The 15,277-nt window shown below is 34.1% G+C and overlaps 1 protein-coding gene across 4 annotated transcripts in view; it reads right to left on the bottom strand.

Annotated features, from left to right (window-relative positions):
* Positions 1 to 15,277, bottom strand: part of EPHA5 (EPH receptor A5) — a 486,363-nt gene that overhangs the window by 109,458 nt on the left and 361,628 nt on the right. For all 4 annotated transcript variants that reach the window (XM_072620887.1, XM_072620886.1, XM_072620884.1 and 1 more), the window contains exon 6: positions 11,021 to 11,145. In XM_072620887.1, coding sequence (XP_072476988.1) covers positions 11,021 to 11,145 — 125 coding nt within the window. The remainder of the gene's footprint in view (positions 1 to 11,020; positions 11,146 to 15,277) is intronic.

Here is a 15,277-nt window from a genome sequence, read left to right on the forward strand (position 1 = left end):
GTAGAACTTTGGGCATTGCATTTGCACACACGGTCACAATCAATGTCATGAACTTTTCCTTTCAGAACATATTCTGTGCCACATACTGGTTTCTAAATGTTTTATTGACTAAATACTTATGTACTACTCAGATAGACTGCATTTCTGATTAATGTTTAAAAAACCATTTAAGACTAGTTAATGGTTAATGTTAGGGTGAGAAACGGTTAAGCCTGATTCTTTATTTCCAGAAGCAGACTTCTCCAAGAACTTGATTACCTACTGTAACTCTTAATTTTCAAAAATATTTCAGGGAAATAATCTTTAAAGGCAGAAATGTGTTATTGATTTTTAAAATGAGCTAATGGGAAGAAGATGTAGATATCTTTTGTACTAAATGGGAGAACATTGTGAAGAAGCATATTGCAATCTGTCTGCAGACTCCAGTTTCTCCTGGAGAATCAGTTATAGTAAAACATTCATTGAACACACTCAATTATTTTATACTGTAATCCCTGCCCTCCTGAAGCATAATGATTATTGTCAGAAATTCAAAGATTCATATTGTTTTTCATGATTCAGGTGGATAGTGCAAGCAACGTTATATCTCATGAGAGGAAACCACAACTCAAATAAGAAACTCCTTATAATTATACCGCTAGTGTCAGAGCAATGATATCAATCTTTTTTTCCCTGACTACTACCTATTCTTTTTTTTTGCCCTGTTATATTGAATTTTGTCAGAATTCCATGCTCTAAATCAACCAGGTATGCAGAAATGTAGTCATATTTTAAAAAAAAAAGAACATTATTAATTTTATTTTTAAACTTTGTTTGATCTTTATTTTAATTTTACTTTTCCCATTCAATAAGATCAAAACAATTCTCATCCACTGATTCAGAACTGATATCCAATATATTTAAAAACTGAACAGCCAATGACAGAAACACTTTTTTCTTTAAATAAATCTATTAAATGCTCCTATTCCACTGATTAGTTTAAAAGTGACTAAAATGAGATAGTTGACCTGAGTTTGAATCCAAGCTGTGCCACTTATAATCTTTAGCAAACTCTCTGGTTCTTGGGCTCCTCATCTTTACAGTAAGTGTGTATGACCTCTGGGGTCCTTTTCAGCTCTAGAATTACAATCCTAGGAAATCACTTGGCTGGCTACTCATAAAACATGCCTGAATTTCTTTTTAATGGGCAGAAGAAGGGGGGTAGTTCTGGTTCTTGAGCCCAATGGGAGACAAGAGAAAATTATTCTGTCACAGTCTCTGGTTCTGACTCTATGACCTTTGGTAAATGATTTAAGTTGGTTTACTCAGTTTCCTAGGTGTCAAGGAAGATGAAAGCGTTTGCTTATTTGAGCTTCTGGGAAACTTGTTTTTACAATCCTCAGTGCCAAACATGATGAAGAAGTCCACGTCTCAGTAGGTGGAAACCAATGTTGACGGCTTTCTTTGCATTTCACTTTATGCTGGCAGGTAAAGGGCCAGATTTACCCCAGCAAATGTTACCGATGTTGATTGTTCTTAGAACACCCAAGTGGAAAACCTCAATGGTACTTGTGAAGACATAAGCTTAGTTGTACTAATCCACTACTTTCCCATTTACTTCCTGCCAGAAGGAAATGACTTCAAGGAACTTTGATTAGGTGTTACTTTTTTGCTGTCTGTCATAGGCTATAAGTAAAGAATGTGACTAAAGGTAGCCTAAGCAATTCTGGCATACTCGAATTCAATGCTGATAAGATATATCATCTTTAGACCAGAAGAGTGAATCATTTCTGCAAAAAGAAGTTGTGTTGCATGACTGTAATCCTATACAATTGAATATACTTTTTTCTATAATACGAAGGTAGGAGGCAAATAGAAAAACATCAGGACATTAGAAATTTACTCCCTAGAATTCTTTAGTATATCATATTCATTACACAGAATTCTGATTTATCTATTTATGTAATCATGTACTTCTCAGTGGTATTGTACCTAGGGACCTGAGAGTTTCCCAATTCTGAAAGGATTAAACATTTAAGTGTCATTTTCAGCTAACTGAGAACTGTTATATCACATGGTGACTAATGAAGCATACTACAATCATGCGTTTCAGAAAATACACACACACACACACACACACACACACACACAAAATGCCTGTAGCATGTCCAAAATGACCTCTTGTTGGTTTTCTTGTATTCTCCCCTAGCAATCCATGCATAAATCCTCAAATACTCTCTTTTTTTTCTGCATACTAAACTTTAAAAACACATACCCTCAATACCTCTACTAGCCCTGCCTTGAACTCTTCAGCTAACATGGTAGATCTGCCACTACTCCACTCCGCCACACCTCAGTTGAGCAAATGAGTGATACTAGCCAGCTGCCTACATGCTGGAAAGGGAAGTCTTTGGGATGAGGAGCCAGCTGGCATACAATCGCCCTCAATACAGCTTCTCTATCCATGCCTGCCTTGAATTAACAGATGGCAGTGGGCCCATCTCTATGTAGGAGCAATGAGGACCCCATTGACCTCTATTAGTTCAGGGCAATCACAGGCAGAAATGCCAGCTGGTGAATTCATAAGCCCCTGCCTGAAAATCCCTTCTGCTTGTGCTTGGATGGCAAGCATCCAGTGAAGGAGAATCATTGTCCAGAAAGTTCAAAGTGAGCCCTTAAAGCTGACAAATAACCACCCCCAAATTAGACACAAAGGTGGTAGGATGGCACCTGTGATTTCATTGCTATGGCAAACTTCTTCAGGAGAACATTCCCTCTACCGATGCAGACTAGCACATTTTTCTGCACTTTGATGGTCCTAGAGTTGCCTAGAGAACTGAAAAGTTATGTGACTGGTTCAGAGAAACGTAAAACAATATTTGTCCAGGATAGCTTCAAATGCAGATTTTTTTCTGACTCTGAAGTATGCTTCCTATCTGTCTGTTATGTACACTGCTTCTCAATCACCATTGAAATTTTGCACAAATCTGGCACCACTTGGAAGAGATTTTCCCAGAAGATCTCACTTATCTATTCTCTTCCTCCAACTTCAAGCAAGATGAACTGAATAAAATCTATAATATCTACATTGTACTTTGTCAATATCATGCTTTCACACTCTTTTGTGTACTTGCAAATTCCCATAACCCACTGATAATTTTTTTTTTGTCTTGACCCATAATGTCGTTCATAGAAGAACTCTCAGGTTCCAACCTCCTTCTGTTGTTGTACATCAAACAAACAATAGGTTTTGTTTTTTAATCACCTACTATGTTCCATGAACTACGCTAGGTGTTAGATCAGCAACTTTGTTGTAAGTTATAGAGATTTCTAGGATAGTGAGAAATTAAACACAGACACACAACTGATGTATGTCAGAGATATTCCAGCTCTTTCTAATGTCAAGGCCCGTCCTCACTTCACTATAACAGTGCATTTCCCATCAAATATCCAAAAATCTCACCTGCTTCAAGAAACTTTCCTGATATTCATACTACCTCCTTAGTCAGCAATGGTATTCTCCACCTAGGACATGTGGCATTTTGTTTGGATCACTTTTATAAACTGCTCAGTCATTATATTTACTTATGTTCCACATCCTCACACCCAGCTAGAAGTTTTATGAGGGAAAAGGTCATGTTTCATAAAAGTTGCTATCTGAAGCAACACAATAAATAACACTATGCTCTACATATAATTTAAAAAAATAAACTCAGAATATCTCCAAAAGACCAAAAAAAAGATGATTATTATTCCTATTTTAGAGGAAATCTAAGAGATTCTTACCTGAGATCACAGAGGAGTAAATGGTACCTATCGGACTAGAATTAATATAATTTGATTCCTGGTTCATTGTTAGGACAAGGCTTTCTGCTAAGGCAATTTCATTATTTAAAAAATCACCCTGGTAGAATCCAAAGAAAAGGCTCTTTAAAAGATGCAGAGCTACTCTGAAAATACGTTTGGTTCATTTTTCAAGGTGAAGATTTTTTTTAAAAAATGGATTACTCATTATGGACTGTGTTGGATAACAATAGGCACTAACAGATATTCACGCACTGAATCAAGACTTTATTAAACACCTTCTATGTGCCAGGCATTGTGCTAAATGGTGGGCATACAAAAAAAAGGAAAAAGACAGTCTCTACCTTATCCTTTGGACACGTGATAATCTCATAAAGAAAAGCAGAGGCTGGCTGTCTGGACCACTTTTCTAAAGAGAATATACGTGTATACCCCCACGTACATATACATGTATTCTCATATAGATATATAAACACATGTATTCATATATTTACTTTTAAATGATCACAACTATGTGTGGGTGTAAATATATATGTATGTGTGTATATGTATATGTATATATGTGTATATACATGCATGGCATACTTTTAAAAGATAAAGAGCAGAATCCTGGATATAAAGTTCTTAATTATATACATAATTCTAGAGTACTTTCTTGGCTTGGAATCATATTTCAGGGATTGCAGTAAGTAGTAGGAATGGCATATTTTCATGTAAAAATATTATTCTGTAATTAAGCATCTTTTATTAATTTTCTTTAAAAATATTGTTTCTGTCAGAATTTGTAGCAATAGATCATTGGTTATTGTACAGTTGAATATGGACTATATCCAGGTGCAGAGTACCTGAATTTATATATTACATCTGCAAGTTTCTAAATGTGTGACTGTGGTAAAGTCATCTCACCTCTTCAGGTCTCACTTTCTTCATCTGTAAAATGGGGAAGCTGGATTAGATAACTTCTAAAAAGTCCTTTCTTACTTTAAGTCTGCTAACCTCTTATCCCTATAAATGTAGAGTTTCTCTTAATTTGGTTTTAGTTTTTTACGTATAATCCATTTTAACAGCAAAAAGTCAAATAACTGAATCAGAAATAAGCATCATTTGGTATGCATGGTTCCTTCCATATGGCTATTTTATGTAATCGTGATGGTATTCACAAATACAGAAATACACATACACGTACGTTTCTCAGGATGATACAGCTTTTGGAGGTAATTTATACAGTATCAAAGGGCGAAGGATGCAAAACGAGTTTCAACATTGTCTTTGACTTGATCTCAGGTTGTTGCCACTTGGCTACTCAAAGAAATTTAACAACATCCTAGAGCTACTTGTATGGAGTAACATATATAACTATACACAAACACACTGTATTTCCTGATCTTTTCAGCCTATATGTCACTATTCCTTTCCATGCTATCTCTACTAATCCTACCAATCCTACTGTCTCCAATTCGTATCTTACACTGTTTGACCTTGGGACCCTTGTTCATGATATTCCTCTATGTCCTCCCCCAAATATCCCCACCTATTGAACAAAAACCCATCTTATGAGATAGAGCTTATTGGTTGCATGTTGGTGAAGTTATGTCAAGGAAATTTAGCTTTCTGCTGTCCAGAACTTGCCTTTGTTTGAAGAAGGTATTTTTCTACCTTTTTTTCCCTAGTTATACTATTCAGCATTTTGCTGACATCATAATATGAAAGAAAGCAACAGAGACTCCAACATAAAATGTTATTTCTAATCTGATAGATGTTGTATAATTAAGCAAGCAAGAGATGAGCATGCCTTCAATCTAGCTCAATTTTATTGCTGTAAAATATACTGAGCTAAATCTTATCCCAGTAATCAATGCAACAGGTCTCATAGGAATTTAAAAAGGATTATAAACTTACTAAAATTGAATCTCTGGTCATATGGACATATAGACTTAAGTACATACATGTGGAATAACTTATCAAGGCATATTTTTTCTTTTTTTTTCCTTTTTAATCAGTAAGTGGGCTCCATATTACTTTTGTGTCCCTATTTCACCATGCTACCATTGGCGTTATGTTCAGACACTCATGCTATTAAATAATTTAAAAGTTTCCTATTAATTTCAAAGTTTTCCACACCTCTTTACTTTTAATTGTACTTTTTTCATGTCTTCAAGGTCCTCATTTAACTACCTACATTTGTTTGAATAGTATTCTTCAAGACTCAACTTAAATGTCATATACTCCATGAAGCTTTTCACAGTTTCCCCATATAACACTTAAAATGTAGTGTGTTAAAATTATTTGTACATGAACTACATTTCCTTCATAAGCTCCATGACCTCTCTGTGAAGAGAAGAATATCATATTTAGCTGAAAACCTCTCCAGTGTGCAGAGTTCTGCATAAAGAAGTGGTTATATAAATGTTGACTTAATTGCAGTGAATTGAGGGACTCTTTAAAAGCTATATCTACTCTATGCCATGAAATACAGAATCCATGTAATGGCTATATTTCTGCAGTCACAATGACCAGATAATTTGTTCCCTCGACTTTGTGGTTTTTATGGGCCCAAAGGAGATATAACCACAAAACTCAATATCCTAAAATTCTAGAGGAAAGATCTCTAGAGCTTCTGCTGTTGTCAAGTCACCTTTAGAGGAACGTATTTCTTGCTGATCAACATGGCAAAGACATATCAGTTCACTCAGTGTGACACGGGTGGAAAGATCTCAAATTTCAATAGGACTAATTTCTGTCTTGATACATTACATATTCAGTAAAGAAAATCCTACCAAGCCTTATTGAGTTATATTTCCCAGTGGTATATTTTGGATTATGCTTAATAGTGTGGATGTACTATCTTTTCAGCCTGATCATTTATTGGAAGCTGATGAGGTGTGATTAGGACAGTTTAAATATAATTTATGTTCACAAATCCTTTGGACACAGTTGAGGACAATGCATACTCAGTATAAAAAAAAAAACAATTTTCTTTCTCAGACAATGTGTTCTGATAACTTGTTCAGAGCTGTGATTACTGTGGAACAATTTTGAGATGAAATTAGACTTCCTTCAAATAAATATGACCAGAAGTCTATCATAATTTAGAAGTTCTTCCCCTGGAATGGTCTCAAAACATCAATATGGATTCTTCACCAAGGTATCATAGTCACACCTCTCCAGAAAAATCAAGTGTTTTTGTTGGGTTAAGCTGAGTAGACTTCTATATGTTCTGTTTTCTTGTAGACCTTGCCATATTAGAATCACTCTTTAGCCATCAGTCACAGATGGTACCCAATGCATTCATGAAAGTATACTAAGTATATTTTTTCCAGTGTAACATTTCTGAACAGATATTGGAATTTCCCCCATAAAAATCATTATTTTTAAGAAGAAAATTTATATTTATAGCTTGGGAATAGTTTAGATTCTTCTTGAAGCTTTGCTGCTTAGTATTCACTCCATAATCGGTTCAAGACATGATCCACAATCCTAAACAAATAATTATTCTATTTGATCTTTTTTAATAGATTGGCCAGATATATCTTCTATCATCAAAATTTCCTTTAGATGAGTGTTTGTAATGATAAACTAATAGAATTATTAGTTGCCATTACTCATCCAGGGTTGTAGATAATTATTTAGTTACAAACATTGAACAAATAGTCCCTGGTTCATCCTCAAGATCATAATAGTGACAAAACCAGGGACATTACCTCAACAAAATCCCTTGGGACAAACTCTAAAAGCACATTAAGAGGAGAAGTTATATAACTTCTTGAATGGATGGACAACAGTTAGGGTTTCACTCTCAATTTATTCAAAATAGCATTAGATTATTTGATTATTTGAGTCACAAACATCTGTTGCCCATAGAACACCTGAAATTCTGTGGCTAAGCAAAGCTATACTTGAAACAGATAATTGAATGCACATTTGGAGCCTTCCCCAAAATAATATATTATTATTAGATTTTAGTCCTTGAATAATTATTGTAGCAGATAGCTGATAATATAAATTCCAGAACATCCTATCTGATTCAATGCCAAAGTATTTAAATTTTCTTTTCCCCTTACAGTAAACAGTAGATATCTAGCTTTTGAGTGAATTGTTAGGAAATCTGAATACAGATACTATGACACTCACACTCCTTTGTGAGCTTCTGGCTTCTGCATAATATGTTAAGTTTAATGGTATATAAATTCATTGGCTACAGAATCTTAGTAGTGTGAATCAGTTTCTGCCTTATCAGCCTCTGGAGAAGACGAAGTTTGTGGAGTTAGATTATATACAAAACATACCAATGTCTATTGGGTGTCCATTTCATTTTAAAAGATGCATTATGACCTAAAATTTTGTCATTGAACCTTTCAAAAAATATTGTGGAAAATATCTTAACTGGTTATGAATTTATCAGCATCAACCAATCAGTATTTATCAAGTACCTACTATATGCCAGGTACTTTGGTAAGTCAATATATAATCCAGCTTCCAACTTGAGCTCCTGGCTATTTTCTATGTTCTGGTAAGTGGTTCAATCATTTGAAGTACCTCATTATTGGTCATCTGAATGTCTTTCAACTCTAGGACTTGAATTTAATAATCAAGATCAGGTGGTACTCAATGATACATGAAATGACGAGATTGTTTTAAACAGTTTCTAAGTCTCCTTCCAGCCTTCAATTCATGACCCAGTAATCATATATGACCTCCTATAACCATTTTTGGTCTTTCTTTTGATGAACAATAAATGGCATACTACTGAAGGATGATTTATCTTACAGATTCTATACTTCACAAACTGAAATATTTAAAGAGAACATTATTTTAATTCCCTGCAATTCTGTGGACTGTGAATTTTCTGTATTCAGATAACCCATTTGGGGAAGGGGGTGTGGGGATAGGTTGGAAAATCTGCATAAGTGTTGAACATAATTTTACATGTATAGTGATGCAATCTCTCTAGAGAAATATTTTCTACTATTGTAAATGTTTAAGTAGTTTCAGTCAGTATATGCCAATGAACATCTTCATCAGGATGCTTAGTACTTCATAGGACCAAGATAGACATAATAAAGAGGCATCGCCCTCACCATGCTATTTAGTCTGAGTGAGAAATTTAAATCTCTGGAGAATGATTGTGTGTTGATACTAAGAGGAAGTATATTTTCATTAGTCCCATAAAATCATCCAACATCTCAACTGTAAGAATCAGAAGGATAGCAGTGTGTCTAAAATGAACACATTTGTTCTCCAAAGACTATCAGGAACTCATTTTCTTGTTGAAGCTCTTTGCTATGTTCCCTGCCCACCCCTAGCCCTGACAGAAGGCTAGTCACCCTGAAAGAGAATTCCAGATATTGAACTGACAGCAAACTTTTTACATTGCCCCAAAGCAGTCATTTTAAGTGCTGAGTCTGTTCATGTTCCAGATTTTCTATTGCTTAGCAGCAGTACTTGACAGCAGAACTATGTGCCTTGTAATTGTCCAGCTTTAATAGGATTTCATCTTTTGTCACAAAAATAGGCTCTATATCAGGTGTCAATAAACAGGCAAGGACGTAGCAGTCCTTTGTCATCGCTGAAATCTATTGCTATAAAGTCACTCTAGGCAAAATCTCTAGAAATAACTAAAGGACATAACTGCATGAACTTAAAAAAAGAACAAAACCCTTACTAACTCAAAAAACTAGCATTGTGTAATATACCAAGATGCTGCGCAGAGTTTTGGGGAACTGGTTCATCAGACCATTTTTAAGGAATATCAGTATTTTAATGCTATTGAATATACTGTTGAAAAATAATTTAGTTTGAATCTAATTTTTGAGTTGAAGGAATTAATCAGGAACATGTAGAATCCAGGTAGTATATGAACTGTAAATTAGGGGATGACATCAAGAAATTAGCATTTTTAGTCAAGTCAATAATCTAATGAACAGTTAGGCTTTTTCTGAATTTTGAAAAAACGTTTACATATATGCAACATTTTGGCAACTTGGTATCAAAAATACGTTGCTCTTTAAGCTGAATGTTTTTCCTTTAGGTAGTGAATAAAACTCATAGGATCACGTGTACTGAGACTAGAAGTGGCATCACAGATAATCTAGTTGAATCTTTTATTTTTCCACATGGGGAAACTGAGGCTCAGAGAGGCTAAATTATCTGCCTAACATCACTCAGGTACTTAATGGCAGAGTTGGGATTTATCTTATATCACAGCAACTCAATTTTCTAATTATACAAATTTATGCTAATTAAACTCAAACTCCTTCCTTTTCCATCCACATTTTACTTTAAATACATTTTATTTTGAACTTTCCACTTCACCATATCGATGATGTTACTGACAAATTAGTATATTTGTGGAATGATGGAAGTTCAAATGTGCTAAGAGGTTGCTTTTCCCAATTCTTGAAACCCACAACTACAAGTCTTTTTAACATAAACTGTTCTCCACAACCACTGCCTATCCAAAGTCTTAGTTAACAGAAAGAATCCAGGTATAATTGGAATGACTGCTTTTGCAGTTCACCATTATTCTAAGAAAACTCAGTAGTTTCAATCCCCTTGGAGTTTTCCTAGGACCTCAACCTTTTAAAAGTGACTAAAAATGTGGAAATACCTTTAAAGTATAAGTTTGGCAGAAATGGCACAGCAGGGATCATGCATCTTGCTGCTCAGAAGATTTTTTTGCTATTCCACTACCTTATTGTCAACTATAAACAGTGACTTCCATTTACACCTACCACCATTAATAAACTGACTTCCTCACAGTCCAGCATTCCAGTGGAGGACTCAGAGGTTGCCATGGTAGATTATAGTTTTGAAACATTTGGAGGGATGTTATGTGTGAGAGAGAATAGGCAATTCCAGGAGCCACAATAATGTTCAGTGAAAGGAATTTAAAGGAAGTCATTTTTCAACTTAACACAAGGAAGATTTCTAATAAAGTTGTCAATCAATGTACGGTATATGATAGTGAGTGTCTTATCACTGGAGATATTTAATTAGAAGTTGGATGGCCATTTATCAAGGATATTGTAAATGGGCAGTTAAACTAGATGAACTCTAAAGTCCTTTTCAACTCCAAGACTCTCTTCTAGAATATAATACATTAAAAGCCTTTCTAACCATGGACTGCAGAATCAATGGACATCAATTTACATGTAAAATTGCAAAACATTTTTAGACAAATTGAATAAATTGCTACAAAGAAGAAAAAAACTTAAGCTACTTGATAGGCAAGTCACACCTTTTCAAAATATTTGATTTCGTACTCCAGGATAATTCCGTTGGGACGATCTGGCTCTTGCCAAGACAAAGAGATGCTATTTTTTGCAATCTTTCCTTTTTTCACATTAGTGACTGGAGAAGGTGCTGGAAAATACAACAAATAAATAGAAATGATGATTAGTATGTTAATGCCTTTCCAATTTAAAACTCATGCCTAATGCTAGCAATGATTGCATGATTTGTGTATATATACACATTTTGTAATGTCACATATATATAGTATAAATATATATGTGTATATATTCATACATACCTATTTCCAATTCAATTTCATTCAGTTTATTCCTTATGCCCTCATAGCTCATATAACTTAAACCATATCTATGCAATAAAAATTATGAAAGTAGTGAAATGAAATTCATAGAGAAATTAACTTAAATAGGTAAAAGTTTATAGTATAATGGGACTACAGGTAGTGCTAGATTAGACTTTGGCAATAATCAAATCAAACCCTCTAATTTTATGGAGTAATAAAACAAGGCCAAGGGACTTGAAATGATTTTGCCAAGGTCATAAAGGAAGTAAATGGAACATTCTATGACAAAAAACAATTAATAGCCTATGCTGACTCAAATCCAAATTTTTGATTCTCAAATATTTATAAATTTCTCACTCTTTGCCTTTACTATTTAGCTCTATGCAGTAAAAATCTAAAAAAAATAGATGTCTCTAAATATCTATTTCATTGATATTTGGCTCATAAAATAGAACAGCACTTTCAACACATGCTAGTGCTTGTACACAATTGTCTTTGTAATTGCAATACAAATTACAAAGTTTATTTATTCATATGTATGCAATGTTCATTTTCCCCAATTTTCAGTTTCTGACATTTATAAGAGATAACAAAAGACAATTTTTGAATGGAATTTCAGGTCTTAAACTTAAATATAATTTCCGTTGTATATTTTATTAATTATAAACAATGGCATGCACCATAAACAGGAATAAAGTATATAGCTTGCCTTTTTTATTTTTATTTGTTTGTGTGAATTTATGATTCCATTGTTAAGGAATTCTCAAGGACATAACACAGATTGGTAATTCTCCTGTAACTTACATATTTAGAGAGCAGCAAGGGAGCACTGAGTTCAGTAACTTGATGCTGATCTCTCAGGAAATATGTGAGACAAATAAGCGGCATAGTAAATAAAAAATGCTTAACTTGAGAAGCAGAAACACATGAGGACAAAACATGCTTCAAAAAAATAATAGCCGTGTGATCCTGCGAAAGTCATTTAAAGTCTCTTTGCCCCAATTTTACTCCAACATAAAGTGGAGATAATAATAGCATTTACTTCACAAAGTGATTGTGAGGATCAGATGAGATAACATATATATAGTGATTTTAACATGCTAGCTATTTTTAGCTATTATTTCTATTACTATGTCTGTTATTAGCATTAGTAGTGGTAGTAGTAGTAGTAGGTAATAGCTACTAGTAATAGTAGTAGTAGTAGCAGTGGTGGTGGTGGTAGTAGTAGTATCACTGTTATCATTCAGAGGCAGATCTTGAATCCAGGTCTTTCTGACTCCATGGCTGACCATCTATCATATTGCCTCAATGCTTGTATCTCCCTAATGTCAACCACGTGAACATTGAAATAATTAGTGAATTTGTTTATATTTGGTATCACATATATAAAACACTTGGATATTAGTTAGAATTTTTACCATTGTAACTGACTCTGATCATTTCTATAGTATTAATGGTGGACATAGGACATAATGAATTACCGAAGAAGTGAGTATAAGAGGTGGCATAAAAATACCATCACAGTCCTGTGACCTGGCACATAATGAACGCTTAACACATGCTTTTAAGTTGACTTGATTTTGACCAGAAAACAAGGCAGGAGGATCATATAACAAAAGCAGAGGATAAAAGATGGGCAGGCCATGTTCCACTAGTATATGAAGAGGTCAAGAGGAAGGCTCTCCGGATATCGAGTAGATCTGAAAATTTAAGGAAGGACATAGGCAACACAAGATGGGCAGGAATGAAGGGGCCATAATCTGTACCCCTGGAGGCCATACCCACAATGATGAGCTCACAGATCCACTGAAGAGTTAAAGTACTATCTATCAATTGCTTACGAGATTATAAGTGGTGCAGTGGTCTTGTGACATGTTATTGATGTTATGTGATTTGGGGTTTATGAAGATTATTGTTCTTTAGGAATGAGCATGCAATTTTCCACCTATTTTGGCTTAAAGATATAAAACAAATCCAGTATCTTTTTTTGCCACAAACCATGATATATATTACACATATGGATGGACTACTTATGCTGGCAAAATGTAATAAAAATAATTGCTTGACCATCAGTATGAATTAAATGGTAGTTTTAGAAAAAAATGATGTGTTTGCTACTCTGGAGAATATGATGGACTTCCTATTCTTGTAAATCATACTTATTGTAATAACCATACTTAGTGTTCATGTTAGTTATACTTAGTCTTAGGTTCAAAATCACTGGTGATTTGTTCAAGGCAAGAATGAGCCCATATCAAATTTTCTATTGTAGGCCAAGCAGTAGGAACATATGGCAGTAGAGGAGGGTAACTTGTCTACCAATTATCTCATTCTCCTGTTGCTTTTACAGCAAAATAATTTGATAAATATAATTTGATAAAAGAAAAAATTACAATAGGGATTAAAAAAAAGCATACAGTGTTGACAATGATTTCAGATCTGAACCATCCAATTAGGAAGGCAACTTTTAGCTATCAGTACTTTTTCCAGCCATATACTTGATTATGGTCAATATATCCTTCACGAGAATGTACATATTCACCTAAAAATTTGGACCAAGAATGAGGTATGTGATTTGTTTTCTCCTTAACATAATCCTTAAATGATCACACAATAAAATTTAGATGAAGAAAATTTACTTCAAAATATTATCTGTTAAATTCATACATGACCTTAAATTTTTCTTCTCTACCTTGGGATGTGTTATTTTAAAATATATTGAAAATTCCTGCGCAGCATCATGAAAAATGAGAATGTATGAACAATGAACACATATATTACATGTATGTATATACATTTATACATATTATTCCATATATACATATACATTTCACATATATGTATATATCTATGTCCATATCTATGCACACATAGATGTTTGTGTGTTAAATCTAGGCACACAGTAAAATCATATCATCTTATATCTAGAATTATAAGGAACCTCAGAAAATGTTTGATTCAACTGACTAATTTTATAGATGAAATAATTGAGTTTACATACATGATCCAAGGTCATATAGGTACATGTCCAAGACAGAGTTTGAACCCAGATCCCCTGATTTTAGAGCTAATACTCTTTCCATTGTACCATACCATCTTAATTAATACAAGTACTATGACTTTTCAATAGACTTATTTCTTGCCTGTAAACAAGTTAAAAAGTCAAATTGACGTGGTTCACCTTAAAGAAATTACTAAAAGCAGAAATCATCAGTTCTAAATTCCTTGAAATATAATTCTTTAAGATTTAGTGGTATCTAAGTGAATATTTTCTCATATGTCATTCCACCAGTAATGGCTGCTTGACTTTTTCCTAAACATCAGCATCAACATCTGTCCAATAAACCCTTTACAATCTCAGTTTTTCAAAGGGTATAAAGTAAGTATTGTCAAAGGTTCCTGACCAGGACATCAGCTAAATGCCATTCCTAAGAACAAGTAGATTCTGGAGCAGCGTCCTCAGACCAGCCCCAGGATGGTGATAACTCTATAAAGCTGATGAAAGTCTGGACACTGGCAGCCACTAGAAACATAATGACCATGCACAAATTGTGAAAAACAGCACTACTCAATTACTGCAAATTATTCTCCAGGTCCGTTGTGCATTCAAATAACAGTAACTAGATATGGTAGTGCCAAGGGACAAATTTCTTTTTTCTTTTTTTTTTTTTTTACCTTGCTTCTCTCACCAACCCCTCCTAGTCATGTCCTGTCTACATTAGCATTTGTAGCATAAGTGGCATTCAGGTAGTATGTAACATATAAGAGATAATTTTGAATTGGAACATTCCTAACCTCAATGACTTAGCTAAATCATTCTGAACTATTAAAAATATTATTTTCTTTACTGAAGAACAATTAATTAACATGCTATAAAAACAAGTAATGAAGACAACAAACTAATTAATTTTTCCATTCCCTGATTTCCAGCCAAAAGGGATGTGGAAATAATCCAAATTA

The sequence above is a fragment of the Notamacropus eugenii genome, chromosome 6, assembly GCF_028372415.1.
Source record: "Notamacropus eugenii isolate mMacEug1 chromosome 6, mMacEug1.pri_v2, whole genome shotgun sequence".
In the NCBI taxonomy this organism is placed as follows: Eukaryota; Metazoa; Chordata; class Mammalia; order Diprotodontia; family Macropodidae; genus Notamacropus; species Notamacropus eugenii.